Source organism: Oncorhynchus mykiss, chromosome 14 (genome assembly GCF_013265735.2).
Source record: "Oncorhynchus mykiss isolate Arlee chromosome 14, USDA_OmykA_1.1, whole genome shotgun sequence".
Classification (NCBI taxonomy): Eukaryota; Metazoa; Chordata; class Actinopteri; order Salmoniformes; family Salmonidae; genus Oncorhynchus; species Oncorhynchus mykiss.
Genome location: NC_048578.1, coordinates 3,388,525 through 3,414,903, shown reverse-complemented (window position 1 = coordinate 3,414,903; position 26,379 = coordinate 3,388,525). Strand labels below are relative to the sequence as shown.

Here is a 26,379-nt window from a genome sequence, read left to right as displayed (position 1 = left end):
ACCAGGGATCACTGTAAAGCGTCACTGTGCTTGTCCGCTCGTGGCCCACTCTGTTTTAGACATCTTGATAGAGGTTTTTGATTTCAAGGAGGATTTATGGGGAAGGGAGGCCTCCCCAGAACCGCAGCCCCAGAAGAGCTTTGAAGCCGAGGCAGCCGAGGCAGAGTCACGAGGAACAGTGCTGGGCTGGTGTTGTACGGAGAGCTTCAAACAGACCTCGACAGCGCTCTGCCTAGATAAATTATTATGGTAAAATAAGTAGCAGAGCTTTGAGATGAGGGGGGAGAGAGAGAGGAAACACTAAAACAGAAATACACTAAGAAAAAAGAAGGAACAGCATGTCAGAAAACAGCTCAATGTGATTGAAGAATCCATAGAATCAAGTCACTTCTGGGAAAATTGGAACACACTAAACAACAAGGCGGTCGTCAGTGAACAGGGAGTAGAGGAGGGGACTAAGCACACACCCCTGAGGGGCCCCAGTGTTGATAGTCAGCGTGGCGGATGTGTTGTTGCCTACCCTCACCACCTGGGGCCGGCCCATCAGGAAGTCCAGGATCCAGTTGCAGAGGGAGGTGTTCAGTCCGAGGGTCCTGAGCTTGGTGATGAGCTTGGAGGGAACAATGTTGTTGAATGCTGAGCTGTTGTCAATGAACAGCATTCTTACATACGTATTCCCTTTGTCCATACGTATTCCCTTTGTATAGATGTGTGTGCTACTGGGCGATAGTCATTTAGGCAGGTTAACCTGGCATTCTTGGGCACAGGGACTATGGTGGTCTGCTTGAAACAAGTTGGTATTACAGAACGGGTCAAGGATAGGTTGAAAATATCAGTGAAGGCTGGGCCTCCCAAGAGGCGCAGCAGTCTAAGGCACTGCACCGCAATGCTAGAGGCGTCACTACAGACCCGGGTTCGATCCCGGGCTGTATCACAACCGGCCGTGTTCGGGAGTCCACATATGGCCAAGCGTTGTCCGGGTTAAGGGAAGGTTTGGCCGGGGGGCTTTACTTGGCTCATGGCGCTCTAGCGACACCTTGTGGCGGGCCGGGCACCTGCGGGCTGAACTTGGTCGTCAGGTGAACAGTGTTTCCTCCGACATATTGGTGCGGCTTACTTCCGGGTTTAGCGGTCGGATGTTAAGAAGCGCGGTTTTGGTGGGTCATGTTTCAGAGGACAAATGACTCGACCTTAGCCTCCCGAGGCCATTGGGGAGTTGCAGAAATGAGACAATATTGAAATTGGCGAGGAAAAGGGGGTAAATAAATACATAATGTCAGTGAAGACACTTGCCAGCTGGTCAGTGAATGCTCTGAGCACTCATCATGGTATTCCATCTTGAACTGAAATAAGTTCCTGCCAAGGTGCCCTCCATCTTGAGTTTGATCTGTAGCTATTAACTCATTCAGAGAGCAACCCTGCTTATCTCTGTACTCAGATCCTGGCATGGCAGGGGGGGGGCATTAGACCAAACAATGACAGATCTCAGTCTAGTGTGTGGAATTCAGGTTCCTTATCACCGATGAGAGATTACGCAGTTGGAGTCAGAGGAGACAAGAGGAGGGCTTGGTAAACAGAGCTAAGTAAACAATCCCCTGTTTACCTCTGGTTTACCCCAGTGTTTCTCACTCCCACTCCTCTCAATCAAACACCCACCCAGTCACTCCTCACTAGTAGTAATCAGGCTATTTGTGACGTTAAGGTCCCATATCCACTTCCCATAGGTCTTCTTCAGTCACTCTGATACCTTTCTCATCTCTATTGAGTGACATCTACTTGAATACTTCTTCGATCCTACACTTGGCGAAAAGGGTCAATATCAGAGGATCTATATATTTCCGGATATCTGACATTTTATTTGATAAAATGAGTAGACATGCTCCAGATACGCATGCTCTTAATTTCATATATGGAGCTAGGATATTCTCTGTAATGGGACAGTTTCTACATCCACATCCGGCTTCTTCACCTGTGGGATGGTCTGAGGTCAGACCAGACAGCTGATTAAAATGTGGTTTTGCACAACCGAAAAATGTCTGCACAACTGTCAGAAACCGTCTCAGGGAAGCTCATCTGCATGTTCGTCGTCCTCAGCAAGGTCTTGACCTGACTGCAGTTTGGCTATTAATCGACTTCAGTGGGCAAATGCTCACCTTTGATGGCTACTGGCATGCTGGAGAAGTGTGCTCTTCACAGATGAATCCCAGTTTCAACTGTACCGGGCAGATGTCAGACACTATGGCGTTGTGTGCACAAGCGGTTTGCTGATGTCAACATTGTGAACAGAGTGCCCCATGGTGACAGTGGGGTTATGGTATAGGCAGGCATAAGCTACCATCAACGAACACAATTAAATTTAATCTATGGCAATTTGAATGCACAGAGATGCAGTGACGAGATCCTGAAGCACATTGTCGTAACATACATCCGCTGCAATCACCTCATGTTTCAGCATGATAATGCACGGCCCCATGTCGCAAGGATCTGTATGCAATTCCTGGAAGCTGAAAATGTCCCAGTTCTTCCAAGGCCTGCATACTCACCAGACATGTCATCCATTGAGCATGTTTGGGATGCTTTGGTTTTACGTGTACGACAGCGTGTACCAGTTCCCGCTAATATCCAGCAACTTTGCACAGCCATTCCACAGGCCACAATCTACAGCTTGATTAACTGTCGCACTGCATGAGCCAAATGGTTGTGACTGTTTTTTTGATCCACGCCCCTACCTTATTTTCTAAGGTAACATATGACCAACATATGCATATATGTATTCCCAGTAATATGAAATCCATAGGGCCTAAGTCATTTTTTTCTATTGACTGATTTCATAATATCAAGTGTAACTCAGTAAAATCTTTGAAATTGTTGCATGTTGCGTTTATATTTTTGTTCAATGTATATGAAAGCAAGCTTTACTTTAATACTTCCAACACCATCAGGCTTGATTGAGTGAGCTGTTTCGTGTTGCCCGCCTGTATATCTATAAACCTTAATATATTTCATAACATATTTCTTGGTCAGTAGGTACCGTACCTAACATAACAAAAGGAGGAGGTGTTTTCGACACAGTCACTCATATAGATATAGAGGTCTATAGAGCATCCCTGTCGAATGCCTTCAACACCTTGTAGAGTCCATTCCCTGACGAATTGAGGCTGTTCTGAGAGCAAAAGGGGGGGGGGGGGGGGGGTGTGCAACTCAATATTAGGATGGTGAATATATACTATTTTAATAGCAGGACACTGTAAAGTCCATTATCCCTCCGAAGAGTATGAATTAGGCTGTTTGAGAAGGTTTGAATCCTAAGCAAGCTGCCTACACATTGTTGGAAGACAGTGGAGGCTGCTGAGGGGAGGACGGATCATTATAATGGCTGGTATATTTGATACCATTCCACCAATTCCGCTCCAGCCATTACCCCGAGCCCATCCACCCCAATTAAGGTGCCACCAACCTCCTGTGTTGGAAGTACATAAGACCAACATAGCTACTGGAGTAGGTCAAAGCTGTGTGCTGGAAAACCTTGGTAGAGTATGGGTGAAATTCCTTTCTTTTTTGTCTTCAAACCAATGCTGCCTTTTTAAGTTTTCATGGTTTTTACCCCAGAAGGTGATTATACAACTATCACGTTTCAGGAGAAGACCCAGATGCAGACAGTGTCGAAGTAACAAACGTTTATTACTAGAACGGGGGGCAGGCAAAACGACAGGTCAAGGGCAGGCAGAGGTCAGTAATCCAGATCAGATTCCATAAGGTACAGACAGCAGGCAGTCTCGGGGTCAGGGCAGGCAGAGGTCAATAATCCAGGGTGGTGTGACAAGGTACAGAACGGCAGGCAGGCTCAGGGCACGCAGAATGGTCAAAACCGGGAAAACTAGAATACAGGAACTAGAAAAAGACAGGAGCAAGGGGGGAAATGCTAGGCTTGACAAACTAAACAAGCAACAGACAGAACAAAAGGTATAAATACACTGGGGGTGGAAGATGGGCGACACCTGGAGAGGGGTGGAGACAAGCACAAAGACCGATGAAACAGATCAGGGTGTGACAGTACACCCCCCTCTAGGGGGCGCCACCTGGCGTCCTACCTGAACGCATACCTGGTTGACCGGGGTGCCGGCGTTGGAAATCAGCAATGAGGCTTGGGTCCAGGATGTCCCTGGCGGGGACCCAGAACCTCTCCTCCAGGCCATAACTCTCCCAGTCAACAGGTACTGGAATCCCGTGCCCCAAGGTCGAACCTTCAGGAGACGCCTCACCGTGTACTCCGGTTGGACGTCAATGAAACAGGGGAGAGGGGTGGGCGTGGAAACAGGAGAGAAAGGGCTGTGAGACATTGGTTTGATCCTAGACACATGAAAAGTGGGATGTATACAGAGGGTACGGGGCAACAAAAGACGAACAGCAGAGGGGCTAATGATCTTGTAGATGGGGAAAGGGCTGATAAACCGGGGGGAAAGTTTGCGGGACTCCACCCGGAGGGGCAGATCTTGGGTGGACAGCCATATCCTCTGCCCAAGACGATACCGGGGAGCCGGGGTCCGGTGGCGGTCCGCTTGTCGTTGATACCTGGAGGTGGTCTTGAGAAGAGCCGACCGGACTGTCTTCCAGGTACGACAACAGCAGTGGGCAAACATCTGGGCTGAGGGTATGCCGACCTCTTCCTCTTTCTCCGGAAAGAACGGGGGCTGATAAACTAGGGAACACTCAAAGGGTGAGAGACCCATGGCAGAGCAAGGAAGGGTGTTGAAGGGCATATTCGACCCACCCTAGTTGCTGGCTCCATGTGGTGGGGTTGGAGGAGACCAGGTAGCGAAGAGTCATCTCCAGGTCTTGGTTGGCTCGCTCCGACTGGCCATTGGACTGGGGGTGGAACCCGGAGGATAGGCTGGCCGACAACCCAATGAGTGTGAAGAACACCTTCCAGAACAGGGGCGACAACTGAGGACCCCGGTCGGAGACTTTGTCCACTGGGAGTCCATGGATCTGGAAGACATGCTTCACCATGAGATGGTCCATCTCTTCAGCAGAGGGTAGCTTACGTAGAGGATTGAAGTTGGAAGTCCACTACTGTCAGGATGGCGGTGTTGCCATCAGACGGGGGGAGACCCGTGACAAAGTCCAGGGATATGTGAGACCAGGGATGGTGAGGAACAGGCAGAGGTTGAAGGAGACCAGCCGGAGCTTGTCGGGGAGTCTTGTTCTGTGCACAGATCGTGCATGCTGAGATGAATGTGGAGATGTCAGGAACCATGGTAGGCCACCAAAAGCATTGTCACACAAATGCCAGGGTCTGACGGGAGCCTGGACCGAGGAGCGGACAGTGCCAGGAGCAAATATCTGGTTATCTGGGTCCCCCTTGGGTTTCCTGGGAACTCTGCACCTCACGAACATGCTTCCCTATTCCCCAGCTGAGTGCCGTCAGCAGGCACGAGGTGGGAAGGATGGCCTCTGGTTCCGTGCGTGGAGCCGCGGGGCTATAACGGCGTGACAGCGCATCCAGCTTGACATTCTTGGATCTCGGTCGGTATGAGAGGGAGAAGTTGAACCAGGTGAAAAGCAGGGCCCACCTAGCTTCACTGGAATTGAGACACTTGGCGGTGCAGAGATATTCCAGGTTCTTGTGGTCTGTCCCCACAATGAACAGATGTTCTGCCCCCTCCAGCCAGTACCCTCCACTCCTCCAATGCCATCTTCACCGTGAGAAGCTCACGTTTCCCCACATCGTAGTTCCTCTCCGTGGCGTTGAGGCGATGGCAGAAGAAGGCGCAGGGATGTAACTGGAGGTCCAGGTAAGAACATTGGGACAGTACAGCCCCCTCTCTGACATCCAAAGCATCGGCCTGTGCAGACAGGGGGGAAGCCAGGGTGCTGTAACCCCGGGATAAAGCGGCGATAAAAGTTGACAAATCTCAGGAAATGTTGCAGTTGCATTCTGGACATACGCTGGGGCCAATCCACCACCGCTCTCACCTTCCCGGGATCCATCTGTACACTCCCTGCAGCAATGATGTAACCTAGGAAGGGGATGGTGGAGCAATGGAATTCGTACTTCTCTGCTTGCACAAAAAGCTGGTTCTCCAGGAGGCCTGTCGGATGTGGAGCACGTGTTCTTGGGCAGAGCGGGAGCAAACAAGGAAGTCGTCGAAGTAGACGAAGATGAACCGGTTCAACATGTCGCGGAGAACATCATTCAACAGAGCCTAGAATACAGCAGGGGCATTGGTAAGACCAAATGGCATGCCAGATACTCGTAGTGGCCGCTGGCCGTGTTGAAGGCAGTCTTCCACTCGTCCCCTTCCCGTATCCACACCAGGTGGTAGGCATTCCGTAGGTTCAGCTTGGAGAACATGGTGGCCCCCTGGAGTGGCTCGAAGGCCAAGGAGATGAGTAGTAGCGGGTAGCGGTTCTTCCCTGTGATGTCGTTGAGGCCCAGGTAGTTTATGCACGGGCGCAGGGCAAGCAGAAGGAGGGATGAACCCTGCAGCTAGGGAGTCCTCAGAGAGTACAGTCGTTCCCGGGGTAGAGTGGTGCCTGAGAGAAGGTTGATCCCGCAATCATAGGGTCAGTGTGGCGGAAGCGAAGTGTCCCGGGCCTTACTAAACACCTCCTGGAGGTCCTGGTATTCAGCGATAATGGCGGAGAAGTCCTGGGCAACTTTCGAGCCCCCAGGAAGACATCCTGGGGCAGGCTATTCAAGCAATGAGCATGGCAGAATGGGCTCCAGCCCATGATGGCACCAGAAGACCAGTTAATAAGGGGATTGTGTCGCTGGAGCCAAGATAATCCCAATACCACAGGAACCTGAGGAGACTTAATAAGCAGGAATTAGAACATCTCACTGTGGTTCCCTGACACACGTAGGTTGATGGGGGTGGTATTGTGGGTGAACCGGCCTATAGAGCGCCTGTCCAGTGGGGATGTCCAGATCGGATGCCAGGGTAGTGTCCATAAAGCTCTCATCGGCCCCAGAGTTGATGAGTACCTGGAGAGATTGTGACAGGTTCCCCCACAGCAAGATGGAATGAAAAGGAATGCCAGTAAGGAGAGAGGAAAAGTTATCCGTGTGACCCACCAGAGTACTCGCTACTACCGGTGAGCCTGGTCTTTTAGTGGACAGGTGGCCACGAAATGCAATACAGGCAACTCTTTGTGTGAAGCCTGTATAGCCGTTCGGCTGGGGACAGCCTAGCTCTGCCTAATTGCGTCGGTTCGGGGAAGAGGTGAATTGGCAGACTTCTGAGACTCTCGGGGGAACTCGGGTAGCCTCAGGTTCTCTCGGCAATAGAGCCGTCGGGGACTTCCAGGATGTCGAGGCGAGGTGGATGCCTTGGGCAGGCGAGTGAAATCGAACCTCCTCTCCTTCCCTTGCTCCCGTAGTCGCCCATCGATCTGAATGGTCAAGGCGATGAGTGAATGGAGATCAGTCGGTAGTTTCCGAGCTGCAAGCTCGTCCTTTACTTCGTCCGATACTCCGTGCAGGAACATGTCGAACAGCGCTACCGGGTTCCAGGCACTGTCAGCTGCCAACGTGCGGAAATCCACTGCATAGTCAGCCACACTGCGGGAGTCTTGCCGAAGCTGGAGTAACTTCCGGGCAGCCTCTCTCCCGGACAATGGAGCATTGAAAACTTTCTTCACCGCCACGATGAACTCCTCCAGACTGAAATATACGGCCAACTGCTGATCCCGTAATACTGCCGTAGCCCAGGCGAGAGCACTCCCGGACATCAGTGTGATGAGGTATGCTATCATCTTACAGCGGTCTGAGGGGAAGGAGGAGGGCTGCAGCTCGATGATGAGGGAACACTGAGCGAGAAACGTCCGACAGGTGCCCGACTCTCCACCTTCCGGGGAGGTAAGCAGGGTTCACGAGAAACCGGGGTGGCGGTGCTGCTAACAGCCGTGTTACTGAGGGGCTGGGAGGGTACCTTTGTGGTAGGCTGACTAACAGGCAACCCGCGGAATTGCTCCAGCAATGTGTCCAACGCTTGGTCATGGCATTCGGCCAAGGTCTGGAACCCTTCCACAAGACCATGAAGCAACTCCTCATGCCTTCTGTTGGTGGCTCCTTGGGAGGAGATGGTGTTGCGGAGCTGGTCCGAGTCTGCTGGGTCAGTCATGGCCAGTTCGTACTATCACGTTTAGTGAAGACACAGATGCAGACAGTGTCGAAGTAACAAAAGTTTATTACTAGAACAGGGGCAGGCAAACGACAGGTCAATGGCAGGCAGAGGTCAGTAATCCAGATCAGAGTCCATAAGGTACAGAACGGCAGGCAGGCTCAGGGTCAGGGCAGGCAGAATGGTCAAAACCGGGAAAACTAGAAAACAGGAGCAAGGGGAAACCCGTTGGTAGGCTTGAAAAACAAAACAAACAGGCAACAGACAAACAGAGAACACAGGTATAAATACACTGGGGTTAATGGGGGAGATGGTGCGACACCTGGAGGGGGGTGGAAACAAGCACAAAGACAGATGAAACAGATCAGGGTGGGACAACATTATAATACAGCAAAACAAAGCAATAAATGTAAAGTAAAAGTACACAATAATGACAAATGGCAACAGAAATAATGTTGTTATTAGTATTTATTTAATATTAACAGCTGATTTTCCAGAGGGAATCAAAAAACCAGAAACCCATTTAAGCTAATATGAAGTAAACAGGATTGTTTTTCTCTACCCATGTTCTTAACTGACTTGCCTAGTTAAATAAATACATACATACATACATACATACATACATACATACATACATACATACATACATACATACATACATACATACGTACCTACGTACGTACGTACGTACGTACGTATGTATGTAACTATTTACATGAAAATACACTTTAAAGTTTACTGAGGAAAGGCCTTCTACTATATTACATGTAAACAACAGTGAGTTATTACAAAATATACAATTTAGAATCAAACATACATTCATCAGATATAGTAAACTTTGTACATACAATTCAGGGAAGGTCACACTTGCTTTTGAAGAGCCACAGGGTTCTGCAGGCTTTCTTGTTGAAGCCCAGTTCTACCACACCTGATTTTACTATTCAAGGTCTCGATGAACAGCTGAGTAGTAGAATCAGGTTTGGTAGCACTGGGCTTGAACAAAAAAGCCTGCCTAACCCTGTGGCTCAACTTGTCATTAGCCATTTTGGTAACTCCTGATACAAACTGTGACAAATGACAAACTGCTGAGAAACATCTGTAAAATACAAAGTCGTTAGACAAGTACAAAACACTTTTAAGAATAATTATTTACAAATCTGACATTGGATAGGTGCTTTAAATCCTTAAGATATAAATGTCCTTAGAAATGCTCTACACGCTTGTTCAACTCCAGTAAAAGAGCACACATTCCCACATTTATAAATGGCAGTATAAATATGAAAGCAGATGGGAGTACTCACAGATTTGGAACAGAACATACATAAGTGCTACTGATAGTGTGCGATGTACTGTGTGCATACGAATAAGCGTAAGTCGTTTGTCAGCTCCACGTGGGCCGGTTTAACAGATTTCTTAGCTTCTGATAGGAAGCAATGTTTACAACCTGCCAACTTATCGTGTACCGTAGGGATGGCGTGCATGTGACAGATGAGTGCAACGACCTTGTCCTTGAAAGTTTGAGAGATGGTCTCTCCACGTTCTCTCCTCTGTAGTAGCGAGATGAGTGCACTAGTACTAATTGCCACTCAATGAACCCAAAGGTGCTTTTAAGAGACAACTAATACAATAAAATAAGCACACATCGTGTGTGTGCGCATCAGCATGTGTGTCAGGAAAGAGATCTCAAAAACTATACATGACAGAGAATGGTCAAAATATCCCCTCCGGCAGACCTTCAAATCTTAGGGCGGTAACTCTAACTATTGCGCTACAAACCCTGTTATAGATATGGCAACTTGACATTATTTAAATGAACAGTCTGATAACGACAGCACAAGTTTGTTCCAAAATATTTTGTTCATTCACTCAGTACTGATTGATTACTGATTACATAGCTAACCAAGTTAGCAAGCATGGTGTTTTCATTTGACTGGCACAGGTTGCGCAAAACAAGCAATGATTATTATGATCCACACACCTGTTCTGGTGTGTGCATTTATTATAAATTAGCAGAGTGGCAGTTTTCCCCAAGTTTGGTGGATCTAACTGACTATAAAAGCAGCCAAGGACGTTCCCTAGCTTATTTGTTTGTGCTCTGGTTACACACAAGTGTCCAGATCAGCAGTTTACACAGATGACTTCAGCCATATGAAAAACATTCCATAGAAAATGATATCTACCTACTAGCTAGCTACCTTCCTTTTCCATCTACTAGGTAGCTGTTACTGTTGAGCAGCAACTGAGTTGCACCTGGTTTAAGAACTCTTTAAAAAAATATATATATATTTCACCTTTATTTAACCAGGTAGGCAAGTTGAGAGCAAGTTTTCATTTACAATTGCGACCTGGCCAAGATAAAGCAAAGCAGTTCGACACATACAACAACACAGAGTTACAGATGGAGAAAAACAAACATACAATCAATAATACAGTAGAAAAAAAGTCGATATACAATGTGAGCAAATGAGGTGAGATAAGGGAGGTAAAGACAAAAAAACGCTATTAGCATGATTGGTAATGTTTCTAAAACAATACATATATTACTAATAAGAAGTAATATGGTATATTGTTTCATTTCAAAATATCAAAAATGTCACATGCCCTTTAACGGTGGGAGGTTACGACTGTGGTAATGCAAATCTTCTGAGAAGCCGGAGGCTAGCGAGTAAACTCCCAATGCCTTCCATTCTCCTTGCTAATGTGCAATCGTTAGAAAATAAAACTGATTACTTACTATTAAGATTATCCTACCAACAGTACATTAAAAACTGTAACATCTTATGTTTCACCGAGACATGGCTGAACGAAGAAACGGACAATATAGAGCTGGCGGGATTTTCCATGCACCGGCAGAACAGAGACGCTACCTCTGGTAAGACGAGGGGTGGAGTTGTGTGTCTTTTGTTAATAACGGCTGGTATGCAATGTCCAATATTAAAGAAGTCTCGAGGCATTGCTCGCCTGAGGTAGAGTTCTTCACGATAAACAGTCGAACACACTATCTACCAAGAGAGTTCTCATCTGTATTATTCGTAGCCATCTGTTTACCACCACAAAGTGATGCTGGCACTAAGACTGCTCTCAACCAACTCTATAAGGCCATAAGCAAAGAAGAAAATGCTCACCCAAAATGCTCCTAGTGGCTGGGGACTTTAATGCAGGCAAACTTAAATCAGTTTTACAACATTTTTACCAGCATGTCACATGTGCAAACAGGGGGAAATCAATCCTAGACCACCTTTACTCCACACACAGAGATGTATACATTTGGCAAATCTTACCACAATTCTATCCTCCTGATTCCTGCTTACAAGCAAAAACTAAAGCAGGAAGTACCAGTGACTCGCTCAATACGGAAGTGGTCAGATGACGCAGATTCTACACTACAGGACGGTTTTGCTTGCACAGACTGGAATATGTTCCGGGATTCATCCAATGGCATTGAGGAATACACCACCTCAGTCATCGGCTTCATCAATAAGTGCATTGATGATGTCGTCCCCACAGTGACTGTACATACATATCCCAACCAGAAGCAATGGATTACAGGCAACATCCACATCGAGCTAAAGGCTAGAGCTGCCACTTTCAAGGAGCAGGAGACTGATCTGGACACTTATAAGAAATCCCCCTATGCCCTCAGACGAACCATCAAACAAGCAAAGCGTCAATACAGGATTAAGATTGAATCCTACTACACCGGATGTGGTATGGCTTGAAACTGAAATTTGAAACCTAGCCACAAGCTGCCCAGTGATGCGTGCCTACCAGACTAGCTAAATGCCTTTTATGCTCGCTTCAAGGCAAGCAACACTGAAGCATGCACGAGAGCACCAGCTGTTCTGGATGACTGTGTGATAACGCTCTCGGTAGCCGATGTGAACAAAACCTTTAAACAGGTCAACATTCACAAAGCCGCTGGGCCAGACGGATTACCAGGATGTGTACTCAAAACATGCACGGACCAACTGTCAAGTGTCTTCACTGACATTTTCAAACTCTCCCTGACCGAGTCTGTAATACCTACATGTTTCAAGCAGACCACCATAGTCCCTGTGCCAAAGGAAGCGAAGGTAACCTGCCTAAATGATTACCGCCCCATGGCACTCACGTCGGTAACCATGAAGTACTTTGAAAGGCTGGTCATGGCTCACATCAACAGCATTCTCCCAGACACTCTAGACCCACTTCAATTCACATACCGCTTGTAACGGTCGTCGTATGAAGGAGAAGTGGAGGACCAATGCGCAGCGTGGTAAGTGTCCATATTTAATAGAACTAACTGAACACGACAAAATACAAAAATAACAAAGTGAAATAACAAACCGAAACAGTTCCGTGTGGAACACACACAGACACAGGAAATAATCACCCACAACTCAAAGGTGAAACCAGGCTACCTAAGTATGGTTCTCAATCAGGGACAACGATTGACAGCTGCCTCTGATTGAGAACCATACCAGACCAAACACAAAAATCCCAAATTAAGAAAAATGAACATAGACAACCCACCCAACTCACGCCCTGACCATACTAAAACAAAGACATAACAAAAGAACTAAGGTCAGACCGTACCCCCCCACCCCCACCCCCCAAAGGTGTGGACTCCGGCCGCAAAACCTGAACCTATAGGGGAGGGTCTGGGTGGGTGTCTGTCCGCGTTGGCGGCTCTGGCGCGGGACGTGGACCCCACTCCACCATAGTCTTTGTCTTCCTTTTAACCCGCCTCCGTGGCCTCTTTAAAGCGGCGACCCTCGCCACCGACCTCGGACTGGGGACCCTAGCAATGGGTGCCAAATGGACGGGAGATTCCGGCAGCACCGGACAGGCGGAAGACTCCGGCAGCTCCGGAGTGAAGGGCAATTCCGGCAGCACCGGAGTAACGGTGCCTGCAGCTCTGGCAGCTCCTAACTGACCGGCAACCCACCCAACTCACGCCCTGACCATACTAAAACAAAGACATAACAAAATAACTAAGGTCAGAACGCGACACCGCCCCAACAGATCCACAGATGACGCAATCTCAATCGCACTCCACGCTGCCCTTTCTCACCTGGACTAAAGGAACACCTATGTGAGAATGCCATTCCATACAGCTCAGCGTTCAACACCATAGTGCCCACGAAGCTCATCACTAAGCTAATGACTCTGGGACTAAACACCTCCCTCTGCAACTGGATCCTGGACTTCCTGACAGGCCACCCCCAGGTGGTAAGAGTAGGCAACAACAAGTCTGCCACGCTGATCCTTAACACTGGGCCCCCTCAGGAGTGTGTACCTAGTCCCCTCCTCTATTCCCTGTTCACCCACGACTGAGTGGCCAAACACGACTCCAACACCATCATTAGGTTTGCTGATGACACAACAGTCTGATCATCGACAACGATGAGACGACCTATAGGGAGGAGGTCAGAGAACTGGCAGTGGTGCCAGGACAACAACCTCTCCCTCAATGTGAGCAAGACAAAGGAGCTAATTGTGGACTACAGGAAAAGGCGGGACGAACAGGCTGTAGTGGAGCGGGTCGAAAGTTTCAAGTTCCTTGGTGTCCATGTAACAGATGTGAAACGGCTAGCGGTGGTGCGTGCTAAATAGCATTTCAATAGGTGACGTCACTTGCTCAGAGACCTTGAAGTAGTAGTTCCCCTTGCTCTGCAAGGGCCGCGGCTTTTGTGGAGTGATGGGTAAAGATGCTTTTAAGGGTGACTGTTGTTGATGTGTGCAGAGGGTCTCTGGTTCACGCCCGGGTATGGGCGAGGGGACGGTCTAAAGTTATACTGTTACATCCACATCACCAAACATACCAAGACAGTTGTGAAGAGGGCACAACAAAATATTTTCCCCCTCAGGAGACTGAAAAGACTTGGCATGGGCCCCCAGATCCTCAAATGGTTCTACAGCTGCACCATCGAGAGCATCCTGACCGGTTGCATCACCGCCTGGTATGGCAACTGCTCAGCATCTGACCGCAAGGCGCTACAGAGGGTAGTGGGAACGGCCCAGTACATCACTGTTGCCAAGCATCCTGCCATCCAGGACCTATATAATAGGCGGTGTCAGAGGAAAGCCCATAAAATTGTCAGAGACTCCAGTCACCCAAGTTATAGACTGTTTTCTCTGTTACTGCACGGCAAGCGGTACTGGAGCGCCAAGTCTAGGACCAAAAGGCTCTTCAACAGCTTCTACCCCCAAGCCATTAGACTGCTGAACAATTCATAAAAATCACCACCAGACAATTTACATTGAAACCCCCCTCACCCCCCACCCTCTTGTACACTGCTGCTACTCTCTGTTTGTTTGTTACCTATGCATAGTCATTTCACCCCCACCTACATGTACAGATTACCTCAACTAGCCTGTACCTCTGCACACTGACTCAGTAATGGTGCCCCCTGTATATAGCCTCGTTATTGTTATTCTTATTGTGTTACTTTTTATTATTACTTTTTACTTTAGCCTACTTGGTAAATATTTTATTCTTCTTGAACTGCACTGTTGGTAAGCATTTCACGGTAAATTCTACACTTGTTGTATTCGGAGCATGTGGCAAATAAAGTTTGATTTCATTTGAAACCATGTAAATAGTCAAGGAACAAAATATCAACATTTCACTTCAGTAGACTTGTTTCAAGTAAATTAGACCAAGTGTTGTGCCTGTGCGCAGCGCTTCTAAAAATGAATCTTTCACTCAGCTTTTCACAGCCTCCAGCCAGGTAATTTTGCAGCACGAGGTGGAATAGGCTATATAGGATTCGTAGTTCTTTGACTTTGTGCGATTAATTTACCAGCTATGAAACAAAACAACAGAAATACTTTGAAAACAGCTACTGCAGCATTTATTTTACTACGTGGTCATACTTGACTATTTTTATTCACAGATGCGAGTGAAATGCTCGCACTGTGGAGTCCTGACCAAAAATAGAAATAGATATCTTACACTGCCTAAATCTACCCGCATCCGGCAGGTGACAGTGTTAATTTTAGGCCCTGATAAAAACTGTTGCACCTACAAACTTGCGTAGAGGGCAGGTCACTGTTTTCTGGGCTTCCAGCTTCATTTCACTCACTCACTCTTCTTCTACTCCACCGTGTGGATGTAGCTGTGGATGTAAATGCCTAGCAGAGTGTGTGTCTGTCATTCTTTCATTGGCTCCATGTCCATCCATCCACCTCACCCCGCTAGAGCTCATCCAAGCCCCCAGCTGTCTCTCAGACAGACATCATAGAACATCGTCTTGGAATCTTGGAAGAACACTCTCCCCTACCTTAGAAAAAAATACAGAAACCTGGTCATTCCTCAAAAGCAAACCATTTAACATTTCTGGAGGGTGGCGTCGAGTGTCTGCCTCTTTTTAGCTCTGGCATGTTGTTGGAGCAAAGGCTATGCCCGCTCCACCTCCACTGGTGCAGAAGCTGGAGAGGGCACAAGGCCTGACTGTTGGCCCTGACGCCAGGCCTATGTGGGTAGCTGGGTGTTTGGGTTGGTGTGGGGGCAATGATGTACCCACCTCTGACTCTCCTTTCCATACCACTGGCCCTAACACACTCTCACTGGAGCAGATATAAATGTTAATCTCTTATTTCAGTCACAGGAGGGAGTTTTGGGCACTGGGCGCTCTATGTACACACTCTATCTGAATCATAGAGGCTCAGATTCTCTAGTTGTGTTGTTTCCCATCAGATTTGGGAACGCTGCTCTCCTCTGCTGTGAGGGTAAGACAACCCAACCAACAGCCTTGGCCTGAAGTTACCCAGTGGTGGTGGTATGGGACCCCCATGTATCTGTTCACACACAGGTTGGACCACCAGCAGCTCAGACCACACAAACAGAGCCACAGCTCCACAGGGATTCTGGGTAATGTTGTAGAACGCCGGCCCCGTCACAAATAACGAGCACCTGCTTATTAAGCACAACCCTTTGTGTCAACAGTCCACACCGACAGACAGCTATTATCTCACGCATGGTTCCTAATTCTGGTTTGGCTCTCGCTATACACAGTATGTAATGTTTACATGTTCGGGTGTGGCTCACACTCACAGACCCAGCAAGCTACTGCTGCGGCTGCTGGTCTGTCTGTCACTGCTGAATGTGAGTGCCAGAGCAGAGCAGACTAGGCAGGGAGGGCAGGGCAGCTTGCATAAGAATCACCCAGACAAGACCGTGCAGCACAGGTCCAAGGAGGAACATGCCAGGTGGTGATACTGATCAGTGGCTCACCCTCACTCTCACCACTGTTTTACCCAAACCTGCTGCTGCTGTCGGCTCAGAGTAGGGCCGGGTGGGCGCTCCCTCTCTCTCTTTCATCAGGGTACACTTTAAGCTCTATGTATGGCCACTTATTGGTAGCAGACTGAAGAGAGGCCCGTCTTCCTTGTTGTAGAGCATGTTTTCTTTGCTGCTTAGTCCCAGAACATTGTGTAACCTATGGCGCTGAACCAGGGCCGGGCAGAAGTGGGCCATGCCATTGAATGGGTGAAGCAGCAGCAGAGCCGGGGATGAAAGCCATTAAGGAGGCCCTTCCGTTGAGCCACAGGTTCTAAATGCCTGGAATGTCGGTGTTCTGAGAAAACCACAGGATTCTAAAGAGAAGCCGTCCACTGCCCTGAGTCAATGGGACAAATGCACGGAATGGGAATATTCCCTGCTTCTTTTCTGTGACATTTTAAAATGCCCAGAGTGTAGGGCTATGAGGAGTGGTGATGGTTGGAAGGGTTCTGCAATCCCCCTAGTTAAAGGCTGTGTAATCCCACCTTTACCCAGGGACAAAGAGACTGCAACAAAGCAAGCTTCCATTAGGAAGAGGGGCCCCACATCAAGAACAAATTGCTTGTGACGAACACTCAGCCTCACTGGTCTTGTGCAAGCACACTGCTCCGACAAGTTAAGTCCACGGGAATGGAGAGAACAATTCACTCCAAGGTGCCCTCTCCCACCTGTGCAAACAGTGCAGTTCCGGGCTCAAGTAGGTAAAGAGCACACAAACAGGGTCCACGCAAGATGACATCTCGCTGACCTCCAGCGGAGTGGGGCCTTTATCTAAACCAGGGTGAGGAATGTTTGAATACCCGCCGCTAACCTTTGTGTTTTTTATGCCTCCACTATAAATACCAAACACTTCTCTAATAGCCGTGCTCAAGCAATACGTTTCAAACCAAATGCAGCTCATTAACTGCCTTGTTTACGTAAAGTTCCATTCCCCTCACGCGAAACACCACAGACTTGTTTTAAGTGTACACGTTTAACAGAGATCACAGCTACAAAGAAGACTGGGACCTACTTCAAAACAAACATTTAAAAAATATGGAGTGAGAGATACAAAATGAGGTTTGGCAAGCTGTGTTCATGTGGACTTGTAAGAGCCGGATGTTAACACATTGGTTTGTGCACCACACACTCTGAGATCTGCCACAATGAAAATCATGTTCAAATCTAATAACGAAGCTTTATGGAGCCAGAGAACACACACAGTCAGGAGCATCAGCCAAACTGTCGGTTCCCAGGCCAAAAAATAAGTACATTAAAATACAATCGCAAACGAGGTGGGCTTGTGTTAACTTTGAATGGGAGCATGTGTGTTGTAAAATGTAACTGTGTAACACCTGACAAATCCTTTAGCAGTGTCATCATGGTGGACAACATGCTTGTATAGGCCAGGCCCACAGTAATGGTTTGAGTTCCCTCCATCTACAAAATTGACAACAACAAAAAACAGTTTTCTTCTATGCTTGACCCATGAAACATAATTTAAAACATCAGCCACATTAGCATTATATTATATCCTTGCTGACATCAGTCGCTGTAGGGTTGCAATGCTACCAGTAATTTACCAAAGTTACCGGAATCTTCAGTAATTTTTGTAATTAAATGTCACGTCCTGACCATAGAAACTTTTATTTTCTATGGTAGAGTAGGTCAGGGCGTGACTGGGGTGTTGTTCTAGTTTATATTTTCTATGTGGGGTTATAGGTTTATTTTCTATGTTGGTGATTTGTATGATTCCCAATTAGAGGCAGCTGATTATCGTTGTCTCTAATTGGGGATCATACTTAAGTAGCATTTTTCCCACCTGTGGGTTATGGGATATTGTTTATGTTTAGTTGCCTGTTAGCACTGCATTGTCGTCACGGTTCATTTATTCTTTATTTGTTTTCTCTTGGCTAAAGTTTCACTTTAGTCTTTAATAAATATGTGGAACTCTACATACACTGCGCCTTGTTCCGACCATTATTACAAAAGATGTGACATTAAAAGAAAATTAAACTTTGGAAATGTATACTTGAATAACTTAAAATAACATTGATTAATATACAGTATTAATTTATTATATCGGTGTCCATATTGTCCATGAGTTTCTAGTAGATAGACCATATGGTTCAAGAGAAAATAGCCAAATTAATGAAAAAAGCATTTAATCAATAATGGAATTATTTTCATTTAACTCTGCAACTTCCAACTATTGGAACTACTTCCAACTGACACCAGTTTGACGCCAAAACATTCCCAACAAATACATATTGAAATAGTCAAAAAAATCTTAGTTTGTAAAAAAAATATATAGAAAGGATATTTCATGCTGAAACCCTCATATTAAACACCAATGGTATTCACTGTTTATGGTTTATATTTAGGACAGTGTTTTACAGCTTTGTACTTCTATTTCTTATTTTAAAATCATGTTATTTAATTATTTCATATATTTTATATGTGATAAATCCACATAGAGGGCCAGAGATTATAACAGACACCTGTGATAATCTGAAGTAACCAAAAGGGCCACTAGATGTCTTGTGATAGATTACATCTGGTAAATTTGAACGTTTCCATTAATATACTCTCCCTTTGCAACCCTAATCGTTCTTCTGGAACAGTCAAGTCCTCGGTGTGAAGACTGGACGGGCATCTGATACGGTTTAACTGTGTGCACACATTCAAAGCAGGACCCTGCACCGAATCAGACATCCAGCTGGAAGAGGTACTAGCAAATAGCACTCAGATGGATCAGGGAAAGAGATGAGCACTGATGATGTTCTGAAGATAAGGGAGCTACAGAGGAAAACTGACAGAACACTGTGGACTCATCACAGATATAATTGGAATTTTACTCAACAAGTGGAATTGTGTCAGACTGAGCTGCTGTCCATCAAAGGCTGCTGAGGCCAACCCAGTCTACAGTCTCCAGTTAGTCCCCATTGCTCCAGCAGAGGCTGTGTATAATCAGCCGCCAGGCTTTGTGATAAGCAGGAGGCCTGCAGTGCCACATTATCCACCATTATCTGCCTAATGAGCTGGAGGAGCATGATACCTGGTGAGAGAGGCCCACAGCAGTGATAGGGAGCTCTGTTTAGTACTACTACAGCCCCAGAAGACTTCATCACTGAGTGTACTAAGTAGTAGACTACTGCTTATTGCAGCATTGACAGGATGGATGACCTGAACTGGAAATAAACAGCCACAAGCCAGGCTTAATTTCCTGGCCTATCAGTTGAATCCAATAATCTCATATTTATTAAGTTGTTACAAGGTTGTTTAGGGATCTTGAGTGGCCAGAAGGCCTTTCTGTGCTGTGAGGTCTCTGAGAGGAGAGGCCATGGGCCATGACACAAAAACTCCCTCACCGTGCAGTATGCAGCATGTTACTATGTCTCATTTAACACCAAATAGACTCCTCAAAACCATTTTCAGATTGAAAGGCTTAAGCGCAAGGCAGATGCTTTGATGGATGTCCAAGAAAGAAAAAAGGAAAAAGAAGAAGCATGTGGCTGTCGCTGAGTCTGAGATAGAGACACTGTTTCTTCAGAGAGTTTTGTACTGCTGAGTGGAAGTACATAAATCAAACGGCTTCCTACTTATTAGCTTTTGATACGGTCTGCTTGACTTGGTCCTTCAAATCGGCTCAGAGCCAAGCCTGCAATCACCAGGCCCATCTGAGCATGCACATCCGACAGACGGCTGGCTGGTCCTGGAGCTGTGATAGCCAGGCACAGAGCCATGACGCTGGGTGAGAGAACAGGTGAGCACCGGGCTGAACTGCATTGGGTTGGCAGCTAGGCTAGCTAGAGCCTTAGCACCTGTGGGAGGCTCACTCACAGTCAATGTGGGCCACTTCTCTCCAATCCAAATGTCAAAACGAGCCAGTGAGGAACAGGAACTATGTGACGGCATGAGGGAGAGAGAGAAGCCAGAACATTCCGCAAACTGTCTGTGTTCGCACTTTATCTCCGTTGGCGGGTGTGTGGAGCGTATCTATGTTATCCCATCCAAGGATGTGCCTAGCTCCTGATGTGCCTAGCTCCCTCTCTTCATTCATTGAGGGCCAGCCAGCATGAACTTGTTTTTTATCAGCGGCAAATCGCATGCATGGTGCCTGGACTTTCTCTCGCGAGCCCTGCTTATAGCACTCTTGGGAGTCATAACTTTGAATAGTTGAGTATTCCTACCGTGAAAATGGGAAAACTGAACTTTGGATTAAACCTTCATTGCGAAACTGGAAACGCTGTATGATAACAGTTATGTCAAGCACACTCATGCAGATAAGTGGAAGCCCTTCAAAAAATGACTTTCTCTGCTGGGAGAAAAAAAAATCTCAATGAAATTAGGATTGTCAATTTTTTATCTGACCCACCGGAGTAACAAGAGGTATTTGTGTATCAGGCTAGCCCAGAACAATCCCTAAAACCGAGAAGAAACCCAATAATAGGCTGCATCTCTCACCTGGATCACAAGCAACACTTTACAATGCACCCATTCCAGACTCAGACCTCCCGCATGACACCTTTTATCTACATTGCCAGAGAGAGAGACACACTGCATAACGTCCTGGGCTCTGAACGGGCATTCCTAGGATAACTCCGACAAGGCAGAAAGGAAAGGAGCAATCCAAGGACAACACAGATTGTGTGTGTGTATTTCCTTCTACCACCCACCCACTCCAGCACACGTACACACACACAGCCACACAATGTGAAAGAAGTGCAGTGAGCAGATACCAGGGTCAACAGAGAAAACAATGGACTGATTACTCCACAGAGTATGGTCAAGATCTATCTGATTTGCCCAGCAGTCTTGAGGTGGTGGTGGCCTCTCTGAATGTGATCAGGTAGCTTTAGTTACAGCCCACCTGGATGATGATAGACTAAAACCATGAGACACAATAGTTTGAGAATTCTACAGTAGGGGCCAACTTTTGAAACATATCACAGGTGTCATACTGAACTGAATAAAATGTTTGGTTTTTTTTAAACGATCAAGAAATCCTTGAAGAACCTGATTTCGAAACATTTGCATCACACTCAAATTCACATAGTCAATTAATTTCCATATTAACATCAAAAGGGAATTCCAGTAGTATATATATTACAATACAAAATGAAATGTTGTTTCAAATCAAACAAACAATAGCCATTCCCCTTGGACTGGGCTCGTTGCATGTTGAACGCAGTTTGTATTTCCTGCCACTATGGGGACATGGGACACACTCTTTTCATGCCACTTCGATTCAAAGTGATTTTCGAGGCAGGTTAGGAGAGCCTTTTCGCTAACCCATTTCCTAACCTTAACCTCAGTCTCCTAACCTGCTAAAAAAACTCACTTCGATATCGAAGTGGTGTGAAAAGAATGTTTCCCATGGGGACATTGCAATGCCAGTGACCCTGAGTCTAGTACAGTCAGCAGGGTATAATAGAGGACCACAGAGGCCTGGCAAACAGCTCCTCGCTGCATAAAGCAAGACTTCTTCCCCTGGTTTACGCACACAGCCCAGTAGGTGTCATCAACCCTGCTTTGATGTACGCTAACAGGCTCTTCAACTTGGCAGGAGATACAAACTTATGCACCTCTAAATTCCTGCAACGATTCCAAGAAAAGGCATGCTTGTTTGGTTTCTGACGGCCTCCCTCCGCTGATGCAAACTGGGCTTCTTCAAAAGCCACATTTATGTGCAGCCCCATGGTCTGTGTTTTGTCTGTAAACACGGCACAGGGCCACTCTCTCTGGGTGCGCAGTTAATCATTAAACACATTACCACTGAGAGGATTTTTTTGTTTCTGTTGACCTTAGGGCAAATTTGAATGTGGGGTTGGAAGCCAAGTAGAGTTCACAGAATTGTTAAATAAATTCCTGTGAATTAAACATGTGATAGAAGAGGTCACTCTAGGTGGAGTGTAGACTCTGTCTCTCAGTGTTGCAGACACAAACATTCTCAAACAAATTCACTGACAATAGTCTGTGGAAACAGACTATGGTGCCAAAAAATAATGTTTAAAAGATTATATTATCTGACAAAAATGTGAGACACACATGTATTATTCAGATTTTCATCTGGATATCCATTTTCATAAGTATTTGTACATCAATGAGGACAGACGAAACATAATTCTTTCCACATTTCATTGGGTTATTTGCGGGACAATGTTACAATGTAGTAACACTACAGTAAGATAATAAGCAGTTTATCTTACCTCTAGCCTCGCTTGATGTTAGAATCATTAATATCACTGTACACACAGCCAGACATCCGTCCTTAGAGAACATTTTCAGCAAACTGCAGTTTGTGTCTGTTCTGAAGAAAATCGGCAAAATAGAGAATTCAATGACAAAAGTACCGTATAACATCAAGAGACTTGATTGACTTGACCCAATGACGTTTAAATTACATAGCCACACTGACATAATGTAATGATCATACACACGCAATTTGAGTGAAGAGCGCAGATTAGTGGGCATACTCACGTGTTGTCCTCTGCCAGGCAGATGCTTTCCACAAAATGTTTGTAAACACAATGGTTCACTGTAAAGTCTGACGTATTAATCAAATGTCTTGTACAATAAAGTATACTGGTATTCATAACATCCTCCACGCGGGAAATGTAAATAAAATGTACTTCAATATCATATCAATGACATCTCGGCAAAATACTGTCTAATAAAACGTTTAACAAAAAAAAAAATTCTCGCAAAAAAAGGTAAATAACAGGTAGGCCTAATGGTGAAGTTTTCGGGTTTACTTCTTTTTCGGGCTTACTTCTCTCACCTCATCCCTGGTGTGCCCTTCTGCATCCTTTTGCCATGAGGAGCAGTATAGAAGTTTCCAAGAACAGATGTGGAATTCCATTGGCCAATCGTGGACCGGATCGAGCTCTGCTCCTCATGGACAACGTTGCGCTGCAGCAAAGCACGGGCGCCCCCCTCCGGGTCGGGTCGATTCATGTGCAGCACACATGACCTCTACAGTCCTGGACGAAAGTTGAGAATGACACAAATATACATTTTCACAAAGCATATACTCCAGAATGTTATGAAGAGTGATCAGATGAATTGCAATTAATTGCAATGTCCCTCTTTGCCATGCAAATGAACTGAATCCCCCAAAAACATTTCCACTGCATTTCAGCCCTGCCACAAAAGGACCAGCTGACATCATGTCAGTGATTCTCTCGTTAACACAGGTGTGAGTGTTGAAGGGGACAAGGCTGGAGATCACTCTGTCATGCTGATTGAGTTCAAATAACAGACTGGAAGCTTTAAAAGGAGGGTGGTGCTTGGAATCATTGTTCTTCCTCTGTCAATCATGGTTACCTGCAAGGAAACACATGCCGTCATCATTGCTTTGCACAAAAAGGGCTTCACAGGCAAGGATATTGCTGCCAGTAAGATTGCACCTAAAGGGGCCTCCCAGATGGTGCAGTGGTCTAGGGCACTGCATCGCAATGTTAGCTGTGCCACCAGAGACTCTGGTCGTGGCTGGCTCTGTCGCAGCCGGCCGCGACCGGGAGGTCCATGGGGCGACGCACAATTGGCCTAGCGTCGTCCGGGTTAGGGAGGGTTTGGCCGGTAGGGATATCCTTGTCTCATCGCGCACTAGCGACTCCTGTGGCGGGCCAGGCGCAGTGCACGCTAACCAGGTCTCCAGTGCACCGTGTTTCCTCCAACACATTGGTGCGTCTGGCTTCCGGGTTGGATGCGCGCTGTATTAAGAAGCAGTGCGGCTTGGTTGGGCTGTGATTCGGAGGACGCATGGCGGGAGTTGTAGCGATGAGAAAAGATAGTAACTACTAACAATAGGATACCACGAAATTGGTGAAAAAAGGGGGTCAAATTCAAAACAAAAAAAAAGAAATTGCAAATATTGACTCTTTGCATCAACTTCATGTAATTGTCAATAAAAGCCTTTCACACGTATGAAATGCTTGTAATTATACTGCAGTATTCCATAGTAACATCTGACAAAAATATCTAAAGACACTGAGGCAGCAGACTTTGTGAAAATTAATACTTGTCATTCTCAAAACTTTTGGCCACGAGCGTACACACTGTATCAAATCAAAATGTATTGGTCGTGTATACATATTTTGCGGAATGTTATCGCAGGTGCAGCGAAATGTTTATGTTTCTAGCTCCAACAGTGCAGTAACACCTAACAATACAAGACAATACACAAAAATGAAAAGAATTGAAGAAATATCAGAACAAACAATGTCAGTCCAGAATATAAATATATACAGTATATATGTAAATAATGGTGTATATAGACAGTATATGAATAGAAAAGGCGTGTACTGCAGTAGGTATATAGGATCAGCCTTGACTAGAATACAGTATATATACTGAACAAAAATATAAATGCAACATGTAAAGTGTTGGTCACATGTTTCATGAGCTGAAATGAAAGATCCCAGAAATGTTCCATTCGCACAAAAAGCTTATTTCTCTCACATGTTGTGCACAAATATGTCTAGATCCCTGTTAGTGAGCATTTCTCTTTTGTCAAGATAATCCATCCTCCTGACAGGTGTGATATACCAAGATTAAATAGCATGATCTTCACACATGTGCACCTTGTGCTGGGGACAAAAGGCCACTCTAAAATGTGCAGTTTTGTCACAACACAATGCCACAGATGTCTCAAGTTGAGGGAGCGTGCAATTGGCATGCTGACTGCAGGAATATCCAACAGAGCTGTTGCCAGATAATTTAATGTTAATTTCTCTACCATAAGCCACCTCAACATTTCAGAGAATTTGCCAGTACCTTCAACCAGCCTCACAACCGCAGACCACGTGAAACCATACTGCCCAGGACCTCCACATCTGGCTTCTTCACCTGCGAGATTGTCTGAGGAAGGGGTGTGCTGCTGAGGAGTATTTGCCCTTTCGTGGGGGAAAAAAACTTGACTGGCTGGGTCTGGCTCCTCAGTGGGTGGGCCTGGAACCCAAGTGGATGGGCCTATTCCCTCCCAGGCCCACCCATGGTTGCACCACTGCCCAGTCTTGTGAAATACATAGACTAAGGCCTAATGATTTGTCAGTCAACTGATTTCCTATGAAATTGTTGCATTTATATTTTTGTTCAGTATACATAGGAAGTGGGTAAACTATGTAAACAAAGTAACCAGTGTTCAATGATTATGCACACATATAGGGCAGAAGTTTTTAAAGGTGCAGGGTAGAGTACCGGGTGGCAGCTAGCTAGTAACAATGATTAAGTCCAGGGCAGGCTAGCGGCGACTAACATTCTGATGGCCTAGAGAGGGCGTTTCTCTCCGGTCTCTTGGTTCCAGCTTTGATGCACCTGTACGGTTTCCGCCTTCTAGATAGTTGCGGGGTGAACAAGCCGCCAGCGATGCGTTGGGCTGACCACACCACCCTCTGGAGAGCCCTGCAGTTGCAGACGGTGCAAATGCTGTACTAGGCGGCAACACAGCCCAACAGGATGCCCTCGACTGCGCATCTGTAGAAGTCCCGAAGGGTTTGAGGGGCAAAGCCTCAATTTCTGCCTCCTGAGTTGACTGTTGTACCGTCACACCATCTGTGTGGACGGATGATTTCAGGTTGTCAGGGATGTGCACACCTAGGAACATGAAGCTCTTCACCCTCGATGTAGATGAGGTCGTGCTCTCGCTGCCGTTTCCATGTCGACAATCAGCTCTTTTGTTTGATATTAAGGTTATTTCCTGGCACCACTCCTTCCTGTAAGTAGTATCGTTGGTGTTCAGGCCTACCAGTTTAACTAGATTCTCCCTCCCCTAGATAGGGATACAAGGCGGGCAATTTAGATTGATTGACTAGTGGGGGGGCGGGTGCGCGTCAGAACAGTCATTTCTAGCTGAACAAGCCCATGTAGAAAACATGCAGAATAGGCAATTACATCAGCATCGCCCATTACAATTATCTGCAGCAGTCAGTTACTCAACATGGCCCTGGTTTGGTTATATAAAAAACTGCCATCAATGTAAGAACTACAGTTCTTCACTATAAC

At 46.3% G+C, this 26,379-nt stretch overlaps 1 protein-coding gene across 3 annotated transcripts in view; it reads right to left on the bottom strand.

Moving 5' to 3' along the window:
* Positions 1 to 23,376, bottom strand: part of LOC110488561 (fibroblast growth factor receptor-like 1) — a 59,641-nt gene extending 36,265 nt beyond the window's left edge. Inside the window, exons 1-2 of one of the 3 annotated variants that reach the window (XM_036942684.1) lie at positions 22,855 to 23,376; positions 22,584 to 22,679 (exon numbers count right to left, since the gene is read on the bottom strand). In XM_036942684.1, the coding sequence (XP_036798579.1) occupies positions 22,584 to 22,656 (73 nt within the window). In that variant the 5' untranslated portion in view covers positions 22,657 to 22,679; positions 22,855 to 23,376. Of the gene's footprint in view, positions 1 to 4,091; positions 8,178 to 22,583; positions 22,685 to 22,854 lie in introns of those variants that run through there. The other 2 variants (XM_021560807.2, XM_021560809.2) reach the window with 2 other exon arrangements.
* Between the last annotated feature and the right edge of the window lie 3,003 nt (positions 23,377 to 26,379).